Source organism: Calonectris borealis, chromosome 3 (genome assembly GCF_964195595.1).
Source record: "Calonectris borealis chromosome 3, bCalBor7.hap1.2, whole genome shotgun sequence".
Lineage (NCBI taxonomy): Eukaryota > Metazoa > Chordata > Aves > Procellariiformes > Procellariidae > Calonectris > Calonectris borealis.
This window is the reverse complement of record NC_134314.1, coordinates 55,459,946-55,485,360: the sequence shown is the minus strand read 5'-3', so window position 1 is coordinate 55,485,360 and position 25,415 is coordinate 55,459,946. Positions and strand designations below refer to the sequence as shown.

Below are 25,415 nucleotides of genomic sequence, written 5' to 3'. Positions count from 1 at the left end.
CAATGAAGTCCTTCTCCAGGTACAAAACCACTACTGGGAACAAACTTTGGTGATTGACTTTAGTCTCTTAAATCGGAGAAATACCAGGGGCTTATGTAACTAAAACACCATCAGAAAAAGTAATATGATATCACTTTCATCTACCATTTATTTTCTTATATAGAAGAACTTCAGGGCAGATTAAATAATACAGCATGCAGATGACCAATATTGTGGAGAATGAATGGAAATGTTGAAATTAATTACACAATAGTGAAGCGGGGGCTTATGGGATGAGGTTTATTTATGGAGATTTCCGCAAATTAACTCTATCAGATTGTGATTTGGTTGCTGGTTTATTATCTTTTGTTCCTGTTGTGCAGTGAAACTAGTATTGGGTGAGCTACGCTAATTTACAGAGCTCATGCACTTGGCCTTGTAATACTATCCCTACAGGAGAAATAGTCACTTCCCAGTCATCACAGAAAGCAAGAGTAGCCAAAGGTGCAATGGTTTGTAATCCTGAAGCAGACTCAGAGCAAATTAATTTCCGTGTAGCAGTCAACTGCTATTATCAACTATTGAAAAATTAATGTTGTATTACGCATAATCCCTTACAACAGAATCACGACAGAACAGTTACAGCCTACTGAAGTACTTACTAAAAAGGTTTATACACAACGTGTTATGGACTTTTTAGACTAATGCCCAAATAAGCTTTGTGTTTACGTTTATTAGACAGTAAATTTGTTCTAGACTGTAAGAGGAAATGCCTACCCCTGCGGTGGGTTTTAGCACAGTTACTCACTGTTGAACGTTACCTTATCCAAACAATCCCACACAGTTACTTACTGTAAAAGTCCCTAAAGCCCTGGCAGGCCCTTTCTTTAGGGCACAGCTTATTATTTCTAACAAAAACAACGGAGTAACACAAAACAAAGGTATTTCTTAGACCAAAACAGTCTTCAGAGGCTCAGAGTCCTTTTTGACACATCTGCTGCCCTCTTCTCACAAGATAATCATCTCCTGCAGTTTCTTCAGCTGGGCTCCCCCAGTGACTTGTTAGTGCAACCTGGGGCTCCTTTTGGTCTCAGGGATACACAAGGTCAGTCTGCCAGGGCAGGGGGGTGTTTCACACGTTTGCTATGGTTACATTACAGTCATTGGGATTGTGTGGAGTAAGCTACTGTTCAGCACTAGAGTAAACTTTTCAGCGAGTAGTAAAATTAAAACCATTTTTTTTAAAGGCATACAATGTAAGTGTGGCAAATCTGGTCCTTGAGTCTAGAAGTATAAAGCTTTTTTTTCTGGCAATAACCTGCAATTTCCCATCTTGCTAAAAAGAAATGGTAGCAAAGGTTCTGCCTAATTTTGGTGGTAGCTCATGTACGTTCAGTCCCAAAAAGGATTAACTCTGTTGTAACAGTGGTACGTTCTCCAAATTACTGTATGTAAGCATCTATGCATGTTGTATATTCCAGCAAAATAGTGACTATGGTATGTTAGAGGCATAGGTTTAAATTGCCTCATTTTAACTAAAGAGCCCCTGTTTCATGGATGAATGTATCACTTGTGCTCTAGTGCTCACGTTCGTGATCAAATAAGTATGGGAAGAGAGAAAGGAAAAATGGCTCGCTTCTCCTGGAAGAAAGAAGCAGCCGTGTTTCTCGCGAGTCCTTCATTTTAGTTTTGTATCAAATCAAAATATTTAACATGGCCTGAAACAAAATGAAGGGTATTGCTTGGCTGTATCGTGTCTTCAGATAACTTAATCCTTTCTGAACAAAATTGAAAAAAAATATTATATTTTCTTACATTTTGATGGAAACTCCATTTGAAAACAAAAATAAAAAAACCTTTAAATTTGAAAATTTTTAAAACTGAATACCTTCACAAGTTAAGCTATAATATTTTGGTTAGCAAATATATGGAGAAGTAGAACTTAATTTTCTTTTCCTTTTTTTTCCTTCTATGTCTCTTCTGTTACCACCTCTTATATTCTGCTATCTCACCAACAAAACTATCGCAAGTCTAACATAAATTTAGTATTTATGGAAAAACGCCAACCAGTCAGCTATAATCTGTTGACAAGAACATTAGCAAAATGTTATCCAAAAGCCAAGAGCAAAATGGGACCTGTTATTTTCCAAAACTGTGTATTTCGCATTGTAATGGTTATTTAAAGAAAAATCACACTGTTGATCTCGAAATATGGAAAATACAGGGGAACTTAGAGTGTGTTGCTACAGACAGACTGTCACTTTCAAACATACAGGCAGACTTCTACGTACATACATAACATAAACTAATGCTGCTCTGTCATTTTGATAGATATCTGCTGCTTACATAGTGTAGAAATGAGCCTTTAGTTTTTCACAACTATTCATATGTTCTATGTTTTCCCCTTTGGGAAGAAAAACAGACTTATTCCACCCACTGTCATTGTGAAAAGACTCAGAAGCTCCAGGTCCCACACACAATGCATGTGGACAGTCTTCATTTTAATTTTTGGTAAGTTATTCAACAACAAGGATCCGAGCAACGTACATGACTCAGATCTTTACGTATGAAGCAAATTCACTGTGGTTGCGAAAGGTTGCCTGAAAACCTGAATTTCTAGTTTCACTTGGAGGAAACTAGTTTCTGATTATGGTAAATAAGTAATCAGAACTGAGCTGTGTCACTATACATGTACATTTTAAATGATTTTTTATTTCAAGTATTGTCCAAGTCAGGTACTTTCTGCAGTGTGTTAAGATTTTAACTGATTTACTTATGTAGATACAGAAGGCTGTTATTACCTAAACATTTTTCTAAGGTCTTTGTCTGACTCACTTGTTGCTGATGGTACTTTGATAAGTAAGGTTTAAACCAGTACATTTAGCGGTGACCCCTAGTCAATAAATATATGATGAAAATGAATGTTAAAGTATTCTCTTGGCAAGTACAAACATGAGTGGTGTGATGAACTAAAAAAGGGAAAGGGAAAAGACCTGTAGAGAGCAATCCTTACAGTGAGAGTTAGTCTGTGAAATTGGTTCAAGAGATTTTCTGTGAAATTGTTTCCCCAAGCAGCTCTGAAATCGCTGCCAAAGACACATGCCCTGTGGGAGCAGGGTAAGCGGGAAATCAGCATTTGCTGAGCAGGTGCTGCAGCAGGTTATAGCCCTTGGGCAATAAATGCAGTCCTCAGTTTTGTCTTGTCTTTATTTTCTTTTCGTCATTGCCTGTTAGCTCTGACTTTCTCCCTTCCCTCCCTCCATCTGCTTGATAATATTCTATGGTCCTCTCTGCTTTGAATTTTTACTGTCCTGTTTTCTCCCTCCCTCTTGCAGCGTCCTATGCATTCCTTTATTGTTGGCTTTAAATTCCTTCCTCTTAAATTTTGTCCTTGTCCCATGCATCCTTCAGTATCTGATAATAAATGACAATAAGAGATAGACAGTATTAAAAACAATCCCAGGCAAGCCTGTAGAAGGAAGTAAGGAGGAAGGGCTCTGTTTCCAAAGGACCTGAAACCCAATTTTAGGTTTTCCAGCCTCTGCACAGTGAAAGTCTGCAAGCCCTAGAGTAATCCTGGAGCTTTCACTATATAGATTCTTGTGTCGTATCTGGGAAGGCATGTGTTTTCGATAACGCTCACGAAAGGAATCTTTTGCAAGTTTTCATCTTCATGGTTTAGCCTGACTACAGATTTTTCTGTTGTGTTTTTTTTTTCAAACACCATCATCGCGTTCACTGTAGACTATAAAGGGAAAATTGAAGCAGCCAGTGCTCATCTCCCACGCTCTCCTTCATGCACGCAGTTTGTCATTTGTAAAGCACATCTGCTTCTTAACTATGTTATAGCTGGAAGGCTTTCATCTTTGCAGTGATATTTCCTAATTTCTTGAAATGTCAGCTCTTGGAGAAATGATATTACTTCATTAGTCTTATAATTAAGGCAGCCTAATATTTTCTATCAGAAGAGCCTGTTTAGTTGCTTGTAATTTTTCCAGGCTTTGCCTGATTGGATGTGAATTTTCCAGGGTTGATACCAGGCACAGGCTGCTTCTTTTTCTCCCTGAAAGCAAAAAACGTGGCTCAGAACAATATGAGAAATCCATTGTGCATGCACTTTGGAGGAAGGGCTTGATACTACCAAGTGTGTGCTTTTTTGCTATCTAAGAAAAGTTTGCTTCAAACTAACCAAGACTTTGAAAATAAAATTGCCCCTTATATGTGGTAACTGAACATACTCTTTAGAATTTGACAGCTGCATTCTGTTTTTCTGATGTTTTGGGAAAACCCAGCACGTGCTTGGAGCCTTCCTCTCAGCGCAGAGAGGATGTCCTGATGGCGCCCTTGGTAAACTTCTGTCCCTGCTTCTGCACTAATGTTTACCCACAGCAGACTGCAAACCTGGCATGGATTAAAAGCTGGCTCAGCAGCCCTCTTTGTCCTGCACGATGACGGCAGTGAAGAGTGGCGCACGCAAGCCTGTTCAGGTTTCCATGTGCTGAGTAAGGGCAGTGGTCACAGGACGGTCATATGATGAAAGTAATTGAATAAGACCCTGGAAGATCTGTCTGTCTCTCTGTCTCTTTAGCTTTTCATACCTCTCTCCTTGTCTTCTGTGACACAGAAGTTAGCAGCTATTGCTGTCTGAATAAACTGCTACATACTGTATGATGCTAAATTCCCTGAAAGGTAGGCCCTAGGCATTTCAAATTGGACATCCAAAATTAGTAGAAAGATGCTTATAATAATGCCTTATTGCCTTTGTCCCTTTCTGTGATGTTTCTCCACTCTAAAAAATATTTTACAAGCAAAAGTGCCACAAAAAGAAATTAATGAATGTTCGTAAAGCACTCGGATATTATGGTCATGAACACTATAATAGAGGCTGCTAGGAAATTAGCCAGTCGTGTAATTTTATAACTTGTATTGAGAGCAGAGACTAAACAATGTACGGTAAATAAACGATCTACGCAATGACAAAACAAAATAGAGGGTAACTATTCAGTGAGCAGCATTCGTATTAACACTGTAGGAAACAGTAGATGTGGCCATGTAATTAAAGATGGTATCATACTGGATTTTCCTGAAAATGGCTGAGTGGATGCCGTGAAAGCAATATTAATATTGCCATCTCCTAGCTTTGGGGTTCTTGACTTTGCAGCTACAGCTTTCTATGACTGTAGATTTTGAGGCATTTAAAATCTAAAATTCGTATTCTGTTGAAGCTTTTCTTTATTTGTTTTAGCTATTGCACAAGCTTTCTGCATTCCAGAAGAAACTGGGATATATTTGGTTTCAATATATACAGTATCTATTTTTCTTTGTCCTCACCCAAGACTAATTGCAGTAATTCTTTGCTCTTCTTAGTCTAGAAAATCTTTTATTCTTCTCATAGCCTAGCACTACAGACACAGTTAACACAATCCATTTAATCTACTGGAGGGCCAGGTAACCTGTTTGTCATCATAATTTCTTCCATAATGGAGAGTTCTGGTCGGGAACCACAGGAATCGCAACAAACCCTCCCAGCTGCTGAGATTTAGCAGTCTTGTGAGATTTATGCTAACACAAGAGGGTAAGTCCCAGTTGCAAGCACTTATGAAAAATGTGAAGTGAGATGCCCTCATGCCACAAAGTGCTGATCCAGGATAGGATCATGATGTCCATTTTAACATCTTCAGTGTTTTTGAAAATAAATTTCATGTGGCGGATTTCCTGCTATTTCTTCTGTTATGCCTCTACGCTCTTTGAATGACCTTGCCATGTAGTCCTTCTCAGCAATTTTCTCCCCTTTCCTCCCCCCTCATTCCTATTGTAATGATCACAGTTTCTATATGTGGCTATACCTTACTGCTGACTCAGCACTCAGGATTTTACCTTTTAGTTGGGCATTCACAAAATTCAGAGTATGTCATGGACTTCTGCCTTTAGCCTTATCTTACCTCCAGTGTCCTGCAACTTGAATGAGAAACTGAAATAATCCCCCCCTCATCCCAGCTACAGCTATTCATCAAAGCAAATTCAGTCACTTCAGATACGACATGGAGCTAATTCTGACTTTGCTCCTGTACATATTAAATCTAAGTAAAGGCAGAGGATAAAAGTGGGAAGCTGTGCTCTGGTGAGCTCTAATGGAAATGGGTTATATAGTCAGAACTTCCACATAATTTTCTGTGCTGGTCTTCAGTGTGGATAACAAAAGAGCAGTGAGGGATCTGCTGAAATTTCCAAGAAAGCCAAAGATAGTAGCTGTTAGTTCAGAGTTGGTGTTTGGCTTGGTGATGAAGATCTTATCCACATCCCAAAGGGGGATGCACACAGAATCCTTAACTCCTTAGAGTTTCTGTTGGAGTAGGGCTTTGAAGGGGCTGCCCAAAGAAAGGATATGCTGCCAAAAAATTTCTCCAGTAACAGATTTTTCACCTAGACGATGTTTGGGGGTCTTTGGCTGTGGTTCCTCCAATGCAAAAGCAAGAGATTGGGTTAGGAGAAAGGCAAATACTAGAGCTCCTGCTGGAGGGGGGTGGCACAGTGGCCACATAAGGAAGGTTGAGGCTGCAGAGACATTTGTCCTCTTAGGACTTTTGTGTCTGGCCCATGCCAAGGTGTCCCCCTGCATGGGACTTAGCCCATGCTTGTTGCTTGTTCATGACTGAGAATCTTTGGCAGAGGTCAGCCCATATCTAGGGTTAGGATTAGGAGAGAGATGAATCCTAGAGCTCCAGTGTGCCTATGGCTGCTGAGGGACTGCCCAAGGAAGATAAAGGTGCAGAAAGACTTCTCCTTTGAGAAGTTTTTCATGTGGCCTATGGATGGGGGTCTTTGGCTAAGGCTCAAACCAGGTCTACAGTTAGCATTAGGGCTTGGGTTAGTTTTAGGGTTAGGAGGGTGACAAACCCTAGAGCTCCAGTCTGAATAAAGCTTCAAGGGTCTTCCCCGGAAAAGTTGAGTTTACAGAAAGACACGTCTCCCAAGATGTGTTTTTGTCTGGCCCATGACTGGGGGGTGTTGGCTAAGGCTCAGCATACACCTTGCATTATTGCTAGGAGTTAGTGTGTTTGGGACTTAGGAGAGACTAAGCATAAAGCTCCAATGTAAAAGGGGAACAGGGGGCTGTAAAAGGGCTGCCCAAGAAATGGTAGGCTGACAAAAAAATATTTCCCCTATGAGCTTTTTCATCTGGACCATGGCTGGGAATCCTTTTGTTTGGGTTGAACTCTGGGTGTTGGATAGAGTTAATTTCAGGAGAGAAAAAGATCCTGTAGTTCCCAAATTAGTTGAGATCCTCTGTTAAATCTTCAATCTCTACCTCGAATGAGTGCATTACACTGATGACAGTGATATGATCAGAAGGGGCTATTACATTAATGAGAGGGAACAGAATGGAAGGGAAGAAAACTCATTTTGCATACTCTTTTTTGGATGGGGATATTTGTGGTTTTTTGTTTTTCCACTGGGGTTTTATCTTCTTCTAGGCATGTTGCCAAGCACTGGAAATTTTGTCAGTGGTATAGCATTGCACAACTTTGCCCCTCTAACTTTTTTTGCTTTAGTGATTCTGTCAGCAGCTATGCGGCATGCAGTACCCTTGGCCCATGTTACTCTTCCTGTCTTCCACCTTCCAGATTAAAAATTCCTGCCATATCTTCCTGTTACAAGAAAAAAAGTGCAGAAGATTAAACTAACTATTTTTATTTTAGCAGATTTTTATATAGCGAAGCACAGGGAGACACAAAGCAGAGCCAGGTGAATGGGACTTTGACATTTAGACAGAGATCAGCAGGAGGACAACCTGGAGGACAGAGGGCTTCTGAGCAAAGGCGGTGATGGAGCCAAGTAACACCACCAACTTCTCTTGAACTCATGACTCCACTTTGATTCAAGCTGGACTGAATGGGGAGGCAGGGGTGAGCACAGGTGACATGATCTCTCTTTCGTAAAAAATTTGCCCTTCAAGAATATCAAGATATATCCTTTCCTTTGCTGGAAGAAAAGGACCATAGGATTGGAGTACGGGTCTCAGCAATGATACTGTCACAGTCAGGGAACATCCCATGAGAAAGCCTGCTATGATACATGCGTCCATCAGCTGTGGACCCTGTGGTCAAAAACCTGCCAGCCAAATTGATGACCAATAGACATGGGATCACTACACTCTGAATGACCACAACAAACCTCACTGGTACTCTAGTATTGGGCATCATCTGCACCAAGTAAGGACTGTGTTTGTTATGGACCTACATGAAGGTCATCTTTTCTGTCCCCAAAGTCCTCCTATATATGGTGGCCAGATCACCAGTATCTCATGGTGAGCAATTACTTTGATTCATTATTACTCTTTAGAGTGCTTTTTCCTTTAAAATACACACTTTTGGATGAAGTAAAATATTAAGCCTTTTGAAGCGTAAGTTCAGTTGCTAGAAATTGAAATAAGCCCTTCATGCTTTATAAAAGGAATTTAAACTTCCATTTATAATGGAAATAGTACTTTAAATTTGGATGTGCTTTTGTTAAAAAAAGTGAATAACAAATTAAATTATTTACTTTGAGGTTAAGGGGTTATTTTTTCACAACCAGTATGGCTTTTAGTACTGTATGATTATTATTGCAAACCAAATGACTTTGAACTAAGAATCCCATATTCAAATGCTATTAAAAGTAGTTTTCATTATATTTTTCTGAAACATTTTAATCAGATCATATGAAGTCAGGCAAATGAGGTAATATACAACATGTGTCCACTTTTCACTCTCCATAATAATTGCTTCAGTTACACTTACCTTCTCAAATACTGTTGCTTTAATTATCTTATTTTGCAAGTCAGGATCTTTTTAACTGCTAAGTTTATCTGAAGTCAGAACCTACATATTACATATCCTCCATATCTGCTTTAATGGTAAATTCATATTGATTTAAATGAAGCTTTTCCAACCTAAGAAAAATAAACATATAATTTGAAATATTTTGAAGTCAAAGGAACAGATACATATGCCTAAATACAATATGCACTGGTGTTAGGTTTTTTCCTTACATACACAAGTGTAATACTGTTTTAAATTGTATTTGCCAAATAAACCAACAATTTCCTCTTGTTGCATATATTCTATTACTGCTCATGTTTTCAGCTTTAGCAATATGAGCTACTAGCAGTGTATGTACAGACACTGGGTCATGTAAAGTCTATAATTTTGACTATCCGGAACAAAAAATTCAACCTTGCTAATTGGAAGCTCTTTTGGCTTTGGTACAAAATGAAATCCTTTTGAGAGGATGCTATCCTCCTAACCCGTGAAGAAAGGAGACACAAAATTAAACACCTTTCCTTATACACTCTTATGAGAGTCACTTTGGACATTACTAAGTGATATCTTATAATTCAAGGAGAAAAATACTAGTTCAATTTTTTCTCAGATCGTATAGTTTATTAGTTTTCAGATGTTATTCTCAGAGCAGTTGTACTTAGAAATTTCAGAAAGGTTCTAATTCAGTTTTTAGGCTAGACAGATTTTCTTTGAGACTTGAATAGAATTGAATTTGTACTCTGTCCTCTCATTCCTTTGATGAGAACCTCAGTCAAGGATTTGAACATTTATTGATTACTTAGTTTTCTACAGTCTAATTAATGAATTAATTTAATTAACTAATTTAATTAATTAGTTGAATTGATTGACATGTTTAACTAATTAAAATTGTTACTAACACATTCCAGCTTTCTAATGAGATTCCTTTCCTTGCCAAATATGTATCGAGGCCTATTTTATCCAAATAATCTTCAAGTCAGAAGACAGGAATGCAGTCCAGAATATCTGGATTTCATTTTCTTTTGTTAACAAAGCATATTCAGTGTAGTTTAGCGCCGTCTGTATTTGCCTCTTTTTATTTCCCCTTTATTCGTACAAAACCATTTTTCATCCTTCAGGCTTGCTCAGCCAAGGTGTCACCCAATGTTCTCATTTATTTCCTCCATTCCTCCTTACAAGCCTTACAGATTCTAAAGTAGTTTGTGGCTGACTCCTTCTGTACTTTTCACTAGTAATTGACAAATCAAGTGGTTAGCTGAATAGGCAACTTACTTGTGGTGTGATACATTGATTTATCTTAAAAGTTTGCATAATAGGTTTAGCTATGATTAATTTAAAAGGCGTTCTCCAATGAGTAAATGGCATATTTCTGGTGATAGCTATTTATCACCATTTGCTTCAAATAATGGGTGGAGCTAATCTTGGAAAGAGCTTTGTATGTTTGTTGGACGGAAACCGAATGCCGCCCCAGTTGAAAATGCTGACTCCTCTCAGTCTTATTTCCGTTTAGTTTGCACTCACTACAAAGCAGCAAAAGAGCTAAATAGTACCCTCAGAGGAGCAAACTAAAACTATTGCTTGAACAAGTCCTTGTAAACTACAGGGTTTAGTGAGAGAGGAAAAATACATTTTAAAAGGCATAGATAGGAGTAGATTGTTACAGAACAGGGATATTGAGATGTTTGCTGTGACTTGAGGGACATACTGGTTTTGTTTGTCTAACAGCAGCAGAGCTGAAAAATTGCCGGTAATTTGAGATATTGACGTGGCAGTGGAATGGGGAAGGCTGCAGGGTGGTTGACGTCTTGGAACCCGAGAGTCCTTCTGCAGTTTTGGGGATCTTTGTCTTTTAAGATGTCGGGATGTTAGCGCATACCCACACCTCTACAGGGTTCAAGTGGCATCAATGGACTTGGCCTCAATTTCTGCCACAGCAGCCTTGGCAAAATTTCTTGGTGAATTTTTCCTGGGACAAGGCCAGTCTGTCACTTCTGAATTCTCATTCCTTTGAAATCAGTAGGACTTTCCATCAGCAGTAAAATCCAGATTTCTCTCAAATGTGTAAGCAATATTTTCTAGCAATAAATTTGTTGTGTAGTTCTTGTTGGCTTTTTTCCCCCATGCTATTGGAATTTAATTAGCATAGCACAGATTATCTTTTAGTAAATATGCAGCATGTTTATAAAAGTTAAATTGTCTTCCTGGTATGTTTCACTGACTGGTAAAATTAATGTTTTTTATTTGTTCAGATGGTTTTTTGGCCCAATCAAACGAGCAGATGCCGAGAGACAACTGTCATACCCTGGAAACCAGGCAGGAGCCTTCCTAATTCGAGAAAGTGAAAGTCTAAAAGGCGAATACTCACTTTCAGGTATATTCTAGTTTTTCATCTTAAAACATGTTTTAAAAATTTCTCAGGTGATCTGGACTTTTTCATTTTTGAGAATGATAAACTGTGGGCATGAAAGTGAAATTAAGTTAATGATAATATTTCTTTCCCAGGAGATATATAAAGAAAACTTGGTAAGAGTCATTTGGGTTTTTACTAACATTTATTTTATAGGCTTCGTTTATTAATATGCTCAGAACAGAAATTAACATTCTTATGCTTAGTACTTCTAGTGTGCCAGCTGCCTTAAAATAGAAACTATCATGATTAAAATGCCAAAAAATACATTACAGTTGTACACTACCATTCTGATTAGTACACAAAATACAAATTAAACCATGTTGGCAGATATCTGCAGTTTAAGAAAATGAGATTTCTGCTAGAGCACACCCTTAGATTTATATTTATTTATTTTCAGGGGCAAAATGATAGGAAGATCTTCAAAGCTCTACTTTAGAATCAGTCATATTTCATTGAAAAGTTAGTTGTAAACATCAGTAAAAAGTTAGATTTATGATGATGATGGGTTTTGAAATGTATTTGAAGTCCTTTATTTGGATCCAAAAGACTATCAAATGAGGACACTTATTTGATAATAATTTTACTTACTCACATATATGTACATGTCATCTTTTTCATGTCATAGATATTTACCATATTAGATAGTAAACATGATTGTTCATTGGTTGTTTTCTGTGAACATTTTCTATCAAACTTGTTGTACAAGTGTGAGTCAAGAGTATAATATTGTCCCTGAGACAACAGGGCTATACACCCAAACTTCCTAATGTGCTCTACCTATATAGTTCCATACGCCAGTGAAGACTCTTGATGTTTGTGAATAAACCGTAAGTTATCACATGCAGAATTATGTCAGTAAAATGACAGACGTCTTGTGCATAACCAGATTCTTTCATATTGATTCCTCTTCTGCCTGGATGTTTATGTGTCAGTCATCTTCTGAGCATTACCCAGAAACCCATTAAGCAGCTTAATGGACTTTTGACGCATTCTTGGTTTCTCTTTCTGAATCATAAGGAAAAGGTATATACCTGCAATGTCTTGTGGTAATGGGAAGGTTGCTTTTTATTGCCAAGACAAAGAAATACATGTTGCCTGTGGAGTGAAATACAGGGAAGTTTATGAAATAAATACAGTTCTGGGAGAGCTCATTCCATAGTCTTCAGTTTGCCCTCAAGGAAGCTTGTTCTTGCCAAGAAGCTCTGATGAGAAAACTAACAACAGCAAGGAACCGGACTGCTCCCAAACTGTGACTGAACGGACCTGTGTGTGTGCACCCTTTTATCCAAAGACTGTGTTATAACCTGAAACCTTTCAAAATGCTTTCCCTCTCTATGCCAACTTATCCCTGTCTTACGTGGTTTCAGCTTCCTTCAAGTGTTCTTCATCAGTGAACTGATTTCATCCAAGGACTGGGCTAGACTGGTAACGGCATGGTGTTATGCAGGGAAGGGTAGACAGGCCTGTATTATCTGCTTAATGCTGGCACTTGAATACATGACACCTTACTAAAAATCAATGAAAACTCTTGTGCTTGTGCACCTAGGGGTGGAAATGCAATTTCTTTTTGTTATTCTCCAACTGTAGCCTTCTAGGAAAGATTCAAAATATTAATTCTTCACCCTGCGTCCTGACTACTTCTCTAACAGGAAGGCAGCAGTACCTTATTTAAACTATGAAGTACCACAGAGAAAAATCCAAGAGAATGAAAGTAAATATTAGGCCAGCATTTGTGGTAGGATGAGATCATCCTTTGATGCTGCTGTTTAATTTTTTCCTTACAAATCATGGGTAGAAACTATATTCTATCTGGTTCAGTATATTTGATTCAATTATAAAAGCTTGTGGTAGACATTTTTCAGGTTTCTGTACAAGGTTATTTGGGAACAGGAGATTTGATGATGGCTGATAACAGCAAGATATGAAACCATCAGTGTGGATTTCTTCCATGCTGGTTTGTTTGATGAAGGAAGGGAAGAGTGGTGCTGAAGAACATAATATATGTGAAGGCAAGGCTCCAGCTACAGGAGCCAGCCCTCCTTCATGCACAAACATGGGTTGTCCTTGGAGCATGTATGCATGTATATGCGTGTCATCCCAGATTTATTACACATTTGTGCTCTTTTAGGCAAAGAAAGAGAATAAACTCTGAAGCAGACTGTAGAGAGTGAGTATTAACGACATGATTTACCACTGCTGCTAGATCTTTTAGCAGCTTCCCAGACTTGAACGTAATTTAGCCTCAACATGCTACTTCATCCTGAAGAGCTAAATATTATTTGCTGCTTACTGAATAGGCTTGACTGAATGGTGTCTGTGTTGTGCAAGCTTTTTTGCTTCCAACCTAATAGTATACAGAATGGTCCAGACATTGTATGCCCGTAATCTCATTACTTATGTCTACTTTTGGGAGAGCTAGTGCATGCTAAAGCAAATAATTAAGTTGATTGTACTGTGGGTAGAATTAATTGGAAGGAAGGTTGTTTAGTTCAGCAGATGCTATGGAGAAGGCAGTTTTTCTGACTCTCTCCTTTTTGTTCCATCAGAAGGAGTTATGAGACACTCAAAAATGAGGCAAAAAAAGCAGTGTTTTCTTGAGGAATAGTGATTCAGGAATATTTCTTTTAGAAGGTCTTGGATGGCTTCTATCGCCATGGTAGCTTATACACTGACAGGGCAGAAGTCACAACCTGGTATTTTGGAATATATCCCTAATTTCTGTTTCCAATTTTTTCGGTGCAGAAAGAATAGACCCCCATCCTCCGTAGAACTGGTTGGGTTTGCTCTACCTGCTATTGCTGTTTTGATTTCACTCCAGGGTAGATGATAACGACTAGAAGAGTGACAATCTGGCTTTCAGAATTAAGGTCTTTAAGAAAATATTGCAACTCTCTCTCCAGCCTAACATTTAAGTATAATAAAGCTAAAAAGGAAAAGAAGTAGAAAAGGCAGAGAGATTTTTGCCCAAGCACCCATAAACTGATTTTATGACTTTCATGCTTGATTTCATACTCTATGGGCAATGTATAAGAGACTTAATGTTAATGAGGGAGACAAATGGATCTCCTTAGGGAAAAAAAACCAAAAAGAAATAAACCCTACCTTTCATTAAAATGACACTTTCCACTTCTAACTTGCCTTAATGGGAAAACTCACAATTTGTAAGATTTAGATGATAAATGACTATCTAAATTAAAAACAAAAAGTCATATTCAGAAAGGTTTTTCGCAACTGTGAATGGTTAAATGGAAAGCACATCAAACCAGATAGGCCACTGAGATGTGTTGCTATCATTTTAAAGTGTTTGACATTTCAAAAATAGGTTTTCCCATTTTAAAAATGCACATGTTGTCGACAGATTTTTATGTTGATGACTCCAGCATCTGGTGCGAAATATATTAAATTTTAAACATGTTGGTGCCATCTTAGACATTGCCTCTTTTTAATTAAAAGCCATAATTTAGATGTGCTCAGTTTAATTGAGTGTCATTGCCAATGATAGCGGGAGGCTCTCTACTTCCCCCCTCACTGAAGAATGGTATCTGAAAGACTGATTGCATAAATAACAATGTAAATGGTTTGTGTTTGCTTCCATTTTTTTTCCCTGCTCCTAAAAAAGATTGTGTGGTTTCCTCTGGGCCAGATTGGCTTCCAGCATAGGAAAAAATAGGTAATAGTTTAAGGCAGCAGACTGATAGGAGTGGCAAAATGATGGCCGCAGCAGGAGAACAATTTCGGAGCAGCCCCTGCACCCGCTCTGTGCTGGTGAGGGTGATCTCATAAGCCACCCTCCTCCCACATCCACCCTGGGCATGGAGGCCCAGCACAGCTCCTGCGGGCAGCACTGCGCTGTCAGTGCGGGGGGAGGACTGCTGGTAGGAGAGACGTTGGGACACTGGCGGTAATGCTGCCTTAGTGTCTCCGTGATTCATCTGGTGAAGACGTTGACTCTGCTGATGCCACCATAAATTTTGCTGCCCTGGGAAAGGAGTAGTAAATTATTTTATTTTCATCCCTGGGGGGGCAAAATCTACTTCTGCATTGCCCAACCTTATGAAGATGGGAAGCAGGGAGAGGAGATGCTTCTGTTAAGCCAAACCCTTGAAGAAATCTAATGGGGCATGGTGATTCTTTTGGGAAGGGCAAGTTGAGGAGAAAATCACTGCAGTCTTCAAACCTACTTGCTGTCGAACTGTGTGAAGCTGAAGTTGCGATCCTGTCCTGTTAAACAGTCTGGTGTGGATGTAGGGATGACTGGAAGCACCGAGGGGGTTATGGCTAGCTCTTCCCTGAGTGACACGTGCTCTGTGTCGTGTTGGGCAGAGGAGCCACAGCAGGCTGCAGCTCTGCGAGGGTGCGGTGCAGGACTCGTACAGCCAGGCTCAGCCCTGGGATACAACAGCCCCTTGTCAAATACTGCACTGATCTCAGCTGCTTATCACAAGCAAAGACGGTATCGGTGTAGAAATTTTCTCCAGATTCTCCACATGCATCACCGCCTGACCTGTATGCTGCCAATCATAAGGCTTCATACACGGCTCGTTTGAGAAATTATAGCACACCCTTCAAACCAACTCTAGCATTAACATTAGCTGCTTCACAAGTAATAATTATAATGCTGCTAATAAATAAAGCAGGTAGTCAAACTACTATCACTTGTGATGTACGACTCAGACTGGATTAACGTAGTCATCCTGTTGGCCTTCTATTCGTCATAAATAGCAATTCATTTGGCCAGATGCACTTTACTGTGAGCTTTGGAAAAGCCATTACATTTCCAGTCTGTTGTTACTGAATTACTCTTTCCTTCATTTTGCTTCAGCCGCATTTCCAAATGATACATCACAAAAATGTACATGCATTTTACAATTAAAAAATACTAATTATAAGGCGTTAAATTAAAAAGAAATGGCATTTGAAAAGTGTGATGTAATTATCTTTATACTATGGAGTTATATTTACAAATATTCTTATTCCTGGTCCTCACGCAGAATTGTAAGTTGGTAAATCAGCTCTCTCAAAATATTACCTGTGGCAGAGAGAAAATCTCCTAATATTTTCAACAGCTCCTGTATGCCCTCTGGTGGCCTGGCGTGACAATCGCACAGTACAGTAGAAAAAATTTGCTTGTACATGACAGTACTTAAGGAAGATGAAATTTTTCTTTTCAACTTAATCACTTAAGCAGTGAGAAAAATTATACTTTATATCAACTTTGTTAATTGCATGCAACCCATGATTTTCGATAATATTTTCTACATACAATATGTAGCTGTGTATTCTTCTGTTAGTATAACCAAAGTGATTGCCAAAATTCATGCAGTGTTACAATATCAAGGATCTATCAGCTATAATATCTCCAGGGGTGAGCAATAACAATTTTTTAGATTAGATTTTCGAATGTGACAGACTAAGGCTGCTTCTAGGATTGGAAAATATTTCCATTAAATTATTTAACTAAGAGTAGCTACTAGTCAACATGACTAAATTGTTTGCTGGAATTTTGGCTAGTAAAAGGTATACTGGAGGTAAACAGCAGAAGGCCCTTCCCCTATGCCTCCCTTTTGCTTTTCAGACTTTCGTCTTGTGTGAGGGCCCTGAGAAAGGGACAGTAATGGTAATCTCCCAAATTGATGAGTGTGGAAGGAGCCACCTGGCCTATTGGAAAGGTGTAATGTTGGGTGATGAGGACCGGGATGGCTCCCCTTGAGAGCTCTGTCTTCACTCATCATGGAAGAGCACTGTGTTGTTCCATTAAATGCAGGGTGGGATACCCCTCTGATGCTAGGAGCTAAATCAGTTACCCTTCAGTATGTGACATCGGCTCTCCATTGCCCGTTGGAAATGGACAGTGATGTCTCAGTCATGGAGTGTCATGCTAAATGAGAGGCTACACCCCTTTGCAGCTCTTCAGAACTGCCCTCTCTGCTGACGCTCAGCCTGCCATTGCTACTGCTGAAATTCCTGTATAAAGGAGATTTCTAAGCCAGTGGTGTCCAAACTTTTTTGATGGTGCACCCCTACCAATAAAAAGATTTTTGAGCATTCACCCCCGATATGTGTTTATTTATTTATTTATTTGTAAATTATATACATGTACTACTGTACTGATAGATTACGTACGTTATAGAACATAAACAAAAAAAAATTAAGGATGAGATGAAGATGATATAAACAGTATTTTAAAAATATTTATTTTATTTTCTTTATTAATGGTAAAAAAAAAAAAAATTTCCCACACCCCAATGGACTGTCGTGCACACTCCCTGGGTTGCACGCACTCTGCTTTGGAGGCCACTGCTCTAAGCCAGATATGACAGAGCCATCAGAAATTACAATTACAAGCCTAATATGCCTTAGATAACATACTAGGTGAGTGACAATGCATTTTTTTGTCCACCTCTGGGCTGATGCTGGTCCAGGTCTAGCCCCAGCATGAAGTGGCCCAGCCTTCTTTCTGACACCTCCAAAGAGTGCTCTGATGATCACAAGGAAGGACACTTTGGGTGTCATGATATGCAGGTAAATAACCTACAGGAGGTGAGGCGAGAAAGGTCTTGTTGATTAAGAAAGAATAGATAAGAATAAAACACATTTCAATGGAAAGGGAATCATCAGCTACTCAAACCAGAGCATTATTGGCCTGATTTTTACATATTCCAAACATGCACAAAACTCAATAAAACCCATGGAAGATGGGAGCGATTTCCAGAGAATCATGGCCGTGTGGAGGGTATTTCTGTTTGCTCTAAAATGCCTGCCAGCCCAGCAGCTGCTATTTAGAATGTTAACACTGATAAGTGAAATACTAAAAACTGATTAAATGATTACTGTGAATTAGATGCTCCCGACTGGTTTTGGTGTCTTAAAAGATTGAAAATAGGAGGTGCCTCACAGAAGATGTCTTTATGTATTTTTGTGTCAGTTCTTAACGGTGCAAGCAAGAGTCTCTGAACCTGAATGGTTAAAGACCAATAGACTAGATATGTTAAGCTATCTAAACAGTGGGCTGTGGTTTGAAAGAGATTGTGTGTAGTTGTCATCTTTGAAACTAAAATAATTTATTTTAGGGTCGTCATAAATACATTTAGGAAAATTATGATGGTTTGGCCGTAAGCTATATTGTACCATTGCTATAATTCCTGGAAACTTAATATATTTAAATCTTCTTAGTTTTTGATGGTGTGTCTGTGAAGCACTACAGGATCAGAAAGCTGGATGAAGGAGGCTTTTTCCTAAGCAGAAGGAAAACTTTCAAAACTCTGAATGAGTTTGTTGACTATTACAGTAAGAACAGTGATGGCCTCTGTGTGGTGCTCAGAAAGCCATGCCTAAAGGTAAGAGCAGATGCTACATTGTGCAACGTATTTTTTGTAAGCTAACTCGTCAGATATCAGTCAGAAGGTGTTAAACCCGTATCTGCTTCTACCATTTCAAAATGTTGATGATCTGCTTATTTTAAGGAAGTTCTGGGTAGCTCTGCAGTTCCATTCTCGAAGCTGACATGTTAATAATAAAATACTATGCCATTTTGAACAAATCATTGTGTGGCTGGAGGAGAAAACACGCCAAATCATGATGTATGAATACCTTTTTATAAATGTATATGGAGATGAAATCTCCAACTTCATAACTCTAGCTGTCCATAAGTAATTACTGAGACAAAACCACAAGGTTCAGGCAAGCAATACGTCACTGTTCAAAAAGCTTGCTAGAGGGATGATTTCTAATTTTTACTTTTAATGGCAGGATATTTTCTTTAGAGTATTTCTAATTTCTAACAAAAAGTACCCAGGATGTGGGCTGTATTTTATGTTCTCAGCTTACTTTATCACGTGTATGTGTACTCTAAGGAAGCATTATTTATATCAGTTGCAACTTTACATGATGTAGTTAACAATGACTTGTATATGCTGTTGAAAAAAAATTGGAAGTCTCAATTACTGTATTATTTATTTTCTTTTATCAGGTACAAATACCTACTACTTTTGATTTGTCTTATAAAACTGTCGATCAGTGGGAGATAGACCGAAAATCTCTGAAATTGTTGAAAAAATTAGGATCTGGTCAGTTTGGTGAGGTATGGGAAGGACTGTGGAATAATACCACCCCCGTGGCAATCAAAACATTAAAACCAGGTATGTGAATTACTCTTAAATGCTAATAATGTGAAATATTAGCAAGGGTGCTCCTTTATTTTTTAAATGCTACTGAAAAGAGAGCCTATCCGTCTATGCAACCATTCTTAAAATCTATGCATTTAAACATGAAGGTTGGTAAAGCTCAAGGTCCAGATATTCTTTGGTATTTTGAATTACAATTTTATACAGTTTTCTGTTTCCGTGTGAGCTGAACTCATTCAACATCTGTATTACATAAAAATGCAACCCCAGCAAGGCCATCTCTTTTGTACAATATTGCTTGTATGGAATTGAATGACTACATTTCATCTGTAAGTGAAGTAATCGATTTACTACTGGTTTGTCATCTGTAGAATTTCTTTTAGTGATTAGATGCTATATTATAATGATTCCTTTGGTAATATAGAATATGTGCTATGTTACGTTTGTATTTAAGAAGTGCGTTAATTTGAATATCGATTGAATAAAATTTCTCAAAATTTTTGATACACAATGTTAATACCCAATATATGCGTATAATATAGGCTTGTTACTAATACAGCTTTTAACATTTTTCTTAATTATTTTTCATTAACTTCAAGTAATTTGTGCCTTTTAAATTGACAACATAAAATATCTGCCAGCAGATGGCAAGAACCACATAGATAGGAAAGGTTGCCTGGATGGTATACATGTTTTTTAAAAAGAGATAACAATATAATGAGTTGTTGTTAATTGAAAAAGCTTGTGTTGCGCATTAATGATCATGTTTCAGAAAGCAGAACAGATTCAGCTCTTTGATTCCGAAGAACAGCTAAATATGCTTGAGACCTGCTTGAATGGTCTCCTGAACAGCAAGGAATTTAAGCATGTGTTTTAGGGCTATCTAATATCAGGATATCGTTTGTGTTTTGGGACTTGCAAATTGAAAGCAAATAAGCACCTTTTTTCCTCTGCTTAACTGAAATTAGGAAAACTGCTCAGACTAAAGGCTTTCTATAATTCATGTGAAAGACAGCATACTTTTTTCAGTGAACAGATGCATCTCCCTAGTGAACCAGTAAACACAGAACCCATCTTGAAATCTCTTTGTCCATTTCTCTTTCCTAAGACAGTATCCAGTAAGCCTATACCTTTTGTGACAGGGATCCATATGCCTATTTTTATTGACTTCTGAAACCACGAGTCGGAAACCAGTCTTTTTCTCCTTTGCGTCTGACCTGAATCTTTCATTCTGCAGTACAAGCCCATTACCTCTTGTCTTATACACCATGACTAAAGAGTACCTATTATTTTCTTCCTCTTTACAGCAGTGTTGAACATACAAGAAAACTATTATCAAGTTCCTCATTGGTCTTTTCTTCTTTAGGTTAAACAGCTCAACCAGATTCTTCGTACGTAGCTCAGATGTTTTAGATGTCCCATTGTTTTCAGAAGATCTTTACTGGGCTGTTTTGAAGTGGTAACCATATTTTTTTCCAAGTACGATGCTAAAAGGAAGAACAAGTCTAGATGTGTAAAGAGAGGGACTTGCTTCATGTTTCTGACGTGTTAGACCTCTGTTTAAAGAGTCCAGTATGATGCTTGCCTTTCTTCTCCATACAACAAGAACCTAATATTTCCATCTGTGTTTACTTTCCTTCAGTGATTCAATGCAACATCTGGACAAGTCTGTTTTGTTGCAGAAGACTGAAGGGTTCTTCCTAAAGTGTGAAATCTATTAAACAATATTTAATGAAGGAAACTAATGAAGCTGAAATGAAGAACAAGATGAAGCTATCTTAAATTTTGTGACATTAAATTTTCTTTTAGAAATTGTCTTTTCTTTCCTCTTTAAGAAAATATGTGACAATTAGCACTCTAGGAAAAGATTTGTTTCTCATAAAAAAAAATTAGATTTTGAACAAATTGCAGTGCATGCATTTCTACTTATTTTCTTTAGTGGGAAAGTGGAGCTGACATTCCTCTCATATTGCATATGCAAAAATGGGAAGCTATTCCCAAAAATGGGAATCATATTTAATCTCCTTCTCTTAATAACTCATTTCAAAATTCTAATTCATCTTTTCCTTCTCTATAATGGGGACAGTACATATTATCAGTGCTTTGTGAAACAAACTTCTATTTTAATAATGGATTCAGTTAGAACTGACAAGACTACCCCAGAAATACATGAAACACTAGTGGCAAGTTCCAGCTGCAATTTACCTTCTTTTTTTTCTTTTCTTTTTTTTTTTCTTTTTGATGCTGATCAGCTGAATGACTGCTACTAATACTCTACCTAAAGAAAAAGAAGAGTTAGTTAATTTTATACCTGAAACAGATTTTAATGTGTTTAAGGCCAAACTGATCTGTGGAGATCCGTTCTTTGACTGTTGTTCAATTCATTATGAACAACAATTCATACATTCGACAATATTCAGCAATAATGTGCTGGTAAAGCACACAGAGAACACAATAATTCTAGAGCGACATGAGCAGGTAAAGAAGGTGTTTTTTTTGTTTCTGTAGTAATAGAGTGTCCTAAGAATGCACTTACAGAAGACTATAAAACAATAAAAAAAGATCACATAAACTTCTTCAATAGGTTTGTTAGCTAAAAATTAAATTTTGCACTGGAATAAACATAATATTTACTGCAAACTTGTTATTACGTACAGACTAACAGAGTACAGAGGAAGAAGCCCCTTCAACTGTGATACTTTTTGTAGTATCATAGTTCGGCTGGGAAAAAGGGCTTGATTATTCAATACTTTTTCCATCTCTGTTTTTTTCACTCTAGTCTGCCTCCTGTTAAGGTCAACAGTAGTAATCTCATTGATTTCACAGTGGATTATATTGAGTTAGGGCAGACACAAGCCTCACCTGGATGCGATGCTTGGATAGCTGAGAGCTTGTGATCTAATACTGTGATAGAGAAGTTGTGCATTGCAGTTAGTGGTGCTCAGAATGAAGACTTTGATTCTCAAAGCTGTCTTGATAAATTATATAGGTAATACTGAATCTCTTATCACTGTACATTGTGAACTACCTCGTTCTACAAAAACAGTTCAAACAGTCTCCAATGGAAGCATTTAACCTTGTATACTTCTCTAGGAAATTATCCTTTACACAATGTTTTTCACCACTTGGAGTGCCTTACTGTAATCAGTTAGCACATTGGTTTTCCATAGCTTGTTCTCATCGTTACTCATAAGGAATAACATTTCAATAATTAAAGAAAAACCCCAATACCCTCCCCTAATTTGAGTAATAAATGCTTAGCTTGATACTGATAAAATTATAGCAAAGGCTAGGTCTGGTAATTTCATTCATCATAATATAAAGATAATAAGTGAATGGAAAACATAGTAGTTCGTGAGTAATCAAGAAATGCATGATGGTATATGTTGACGATTGAAGCTTCCAATATTCACATAGGCAATATTTTAGGCTTCAAGTGTGACACACTGCAAAACGATCCTCTCCTGTTGCTTGGCACAAAGATCTAATCCAGTTGTCTTTACGTTGGGGGAAGGGGGGCGTATTTTAAAGCAAATTCTTTTTGTTAAGCTACCTCACAATGTAGACCCACTGGAAAAGAAAGTCATCAGAACAACAGAGGGGTGTGATAAACTGTAAGTGATCTGGCAAATATAGGGGATTGAGATAGAGAGAGTTCTGTTAAAATGGCTTTACCACCAGAGAAATTGTGACATGGAACCATGCTCTCATTTCCAAGCAGGAGCAGGTTAATCAAGTAAGGTAATCACATAGCAAACAATATAGAAGAGCATAATGCAATCAGTATGTCGTAGAGTTGTAAGTCTGAAGGCCAGAAGGGATTTCTGCTAGTTTTTCTGTTGAGCGTTATTTTGCAGTGTACATCTATCCTAGATCATGACTAGTCTGAACACTTTGCTGTTATATGCCATTACATTTCACCCCTCTGCTGAGACAGAGTATTTATATTTAATCAAAACACAGCTTGTTCTTGACTAGACAATAACTAGAAGTCTTCTAGTCCTGAGCTGGAGGCACAGAGAGAAGTTGCCTCTGCTATCTTTGACAGTTTGTATCAATCGTATATCACTATGCCTGTAAGAATGTGGGCCTAATTTCTCATCTGGATTTACCTGATGTCTTCTCTTTAACTCTTGCTATGTCTTTTTGGAATAAAACAAAAGCCTCCTCATATGCATTATTTTTTCTTTCCGTTCCGGAGGTACATACAGAGTGAGTTAAACCAATTTTCAATTGTCTTTAGAAAGGCTAAATATAGTTTCTTGTTATATGGTACTCTCCTCATTTCTCAAATAGTTTTCTGGACTTGCACTGATTTCTAGCTATTGCTGCTAAAAGGCTTAAAATGATTGTGTTTAGGTAGATGACCTTCCGACCTGTAGGAAATATTAAACTCCCAGAATTCTGGTGAGATGGCAGTGATGGACTTTTCCCAGAACCAGTTCTCACTTGATGCAAATGTGTGATTCCTGACTTGTGAGTAATTAGGGTATTCAAGAAATCTGTTTCCATTCCAATTTGGAGCAAGAGCCAATTTTTCAGATATTGCACACAAACTGGAAATTTCACAAGTGTTTCTTTCAGAAACATTGATGCATAGTATACTAGCTACATTTTTCCTATTTTTAGGCATCTAACATCTTAGATGTATCAGGCTTTTTTAATAATTAGTGGGAAGAAATAAGCACTCACATGTAAGATAAATCGCACTATAGATTAGAAATGTACATTATAATGAGAGAATAACATGCTATTAAATATTTTTCTTTCCCTTGATTTTAAAGTCTGGACAACTAACTCAGATCTAGGTGCCTGAATAATTGCCTACAGTTGGAGGAGGTGAATCAAGCTACCAGCAGTATTCTGTAATTTACACCAGTAACAAAACTGAGGAAAATGTCAAGCTGGTGAAGCCTCTGAGATCTTAAACTGGTCAGCCTGGGAGCCCTCTGACCAAGAACTGCAGATGGATTGAGGTTCTTAAGAAGGTTATGGGAAATGTCCATCTTCTGATGAACCTGGTGGGGTGTCATTTCACCCCCTGCTTTTATGATTATGAAGTATTTAGTTTAAGCAGCTTCAGAGTTTGGGGTTTGCAGTCCACTGGCTATGGACAACAGGGCTCCACACACAGCCCTTATGGACCGTAAGGGAGATTTTGCAGGAAAAACAACTCAACCAGAGATGTTTTCAGATTTAATGAACCATCCTTTTTCAATGAATTCCTGTTTCTGCTAGCAGTTTGTTGTCCATCTCTAAACAGAATGTTCAACACTTCATGACTGAAAACATCAGAAGATGAAATCTATTGATCCAGAACCATTTTTTTCCCCTGACTCTGTAGAGACTTTTTTCAGAGCCAGTGGTGGATTATGAAGACCTTCAAAATGTCAGAATGATTAGTCTGTGATCTTTATATTTGTATAAGATTTCTATTAACCTTGCAGGAAGAGTCACAAGACCCATAATTAAAATAGAGTCTTTTGGTTAAAGTAATACCAAGTATTATCTTTAATATCTTTCATTAATACAACAATATTTAGAACTTTTTGTTATCCTAAACCTCATTTGTGAGTGTGAAACAGGCTGTCATTATGCTAAAAATCATAAATCTTGATTCTTTAATTAGTACCAGCTTTCTGTGTCATCTCACCACTTCCAGGTGTTATATTCAGAGGTTGCACTGTAGCATATTGTCCCCCTGGGACAGTACCCTCCATGCGGAGGATACAGATGGCGGTCATGTTCTTCCTACTCTTCTCTTCATATCTCCTACTCTTCTTTGTTTCCCTTTTCCCTTCTCTCCCCTTCTTCTCTTCCCCTTCTCGCCTCATAATTTCTGGCAATTTTAGTTCACCCTCTTATTTTTCCTCCTACAAACATCCAGGGGAGAATGGCACGGGAAGAGGAGACCCCAGCACTGGTAAGACAGCCTATCAATCAGCCATGGTTGCTGCTACATCCCCTCTGCAATAATCATCAATGTCCAAGGATTTGAGTTTCCCTCTTCCCTGATCTTCTATCCAATTGTTCATACTGTGCTCCCTGCGACCTCCAAAGTAGGACCTGGTCCAGATGAAAAATGTCAGTGGAGCAGGAGGT

General features: G+C 38.1%; 1 protein-coding gene across 1 annotated transcript in view; it reads left to right on the top strand.

Moving 5' to 3' along the window:
• FRK (fyn related Src family tyrosine kinase) overlaps positions 1 to 25,415 on the top strand; it is a 52,685-nt gene that overhangs the window by 11,732 nt on the left and 15,538 nt on the right. The window contains exons 2-4 of the mRNA XM_075148076.1: positions 11,030 to 11,151; positions 18,364 to 18,527; positions 19,160 to 19,328. Of these exons, the coding sequence (XP_075004177.1) occupies positions 11,030 to 11,151; positions 18,364 to 18,527; positions 19,160 to 19,328 (455 nt within the window). The remainder of the gene's footprint in view (positions 1 to 11,029; positions 11,152 to 18,363; positions 18,528 to 19,159; positions 19,329 to 25,415) is intronic.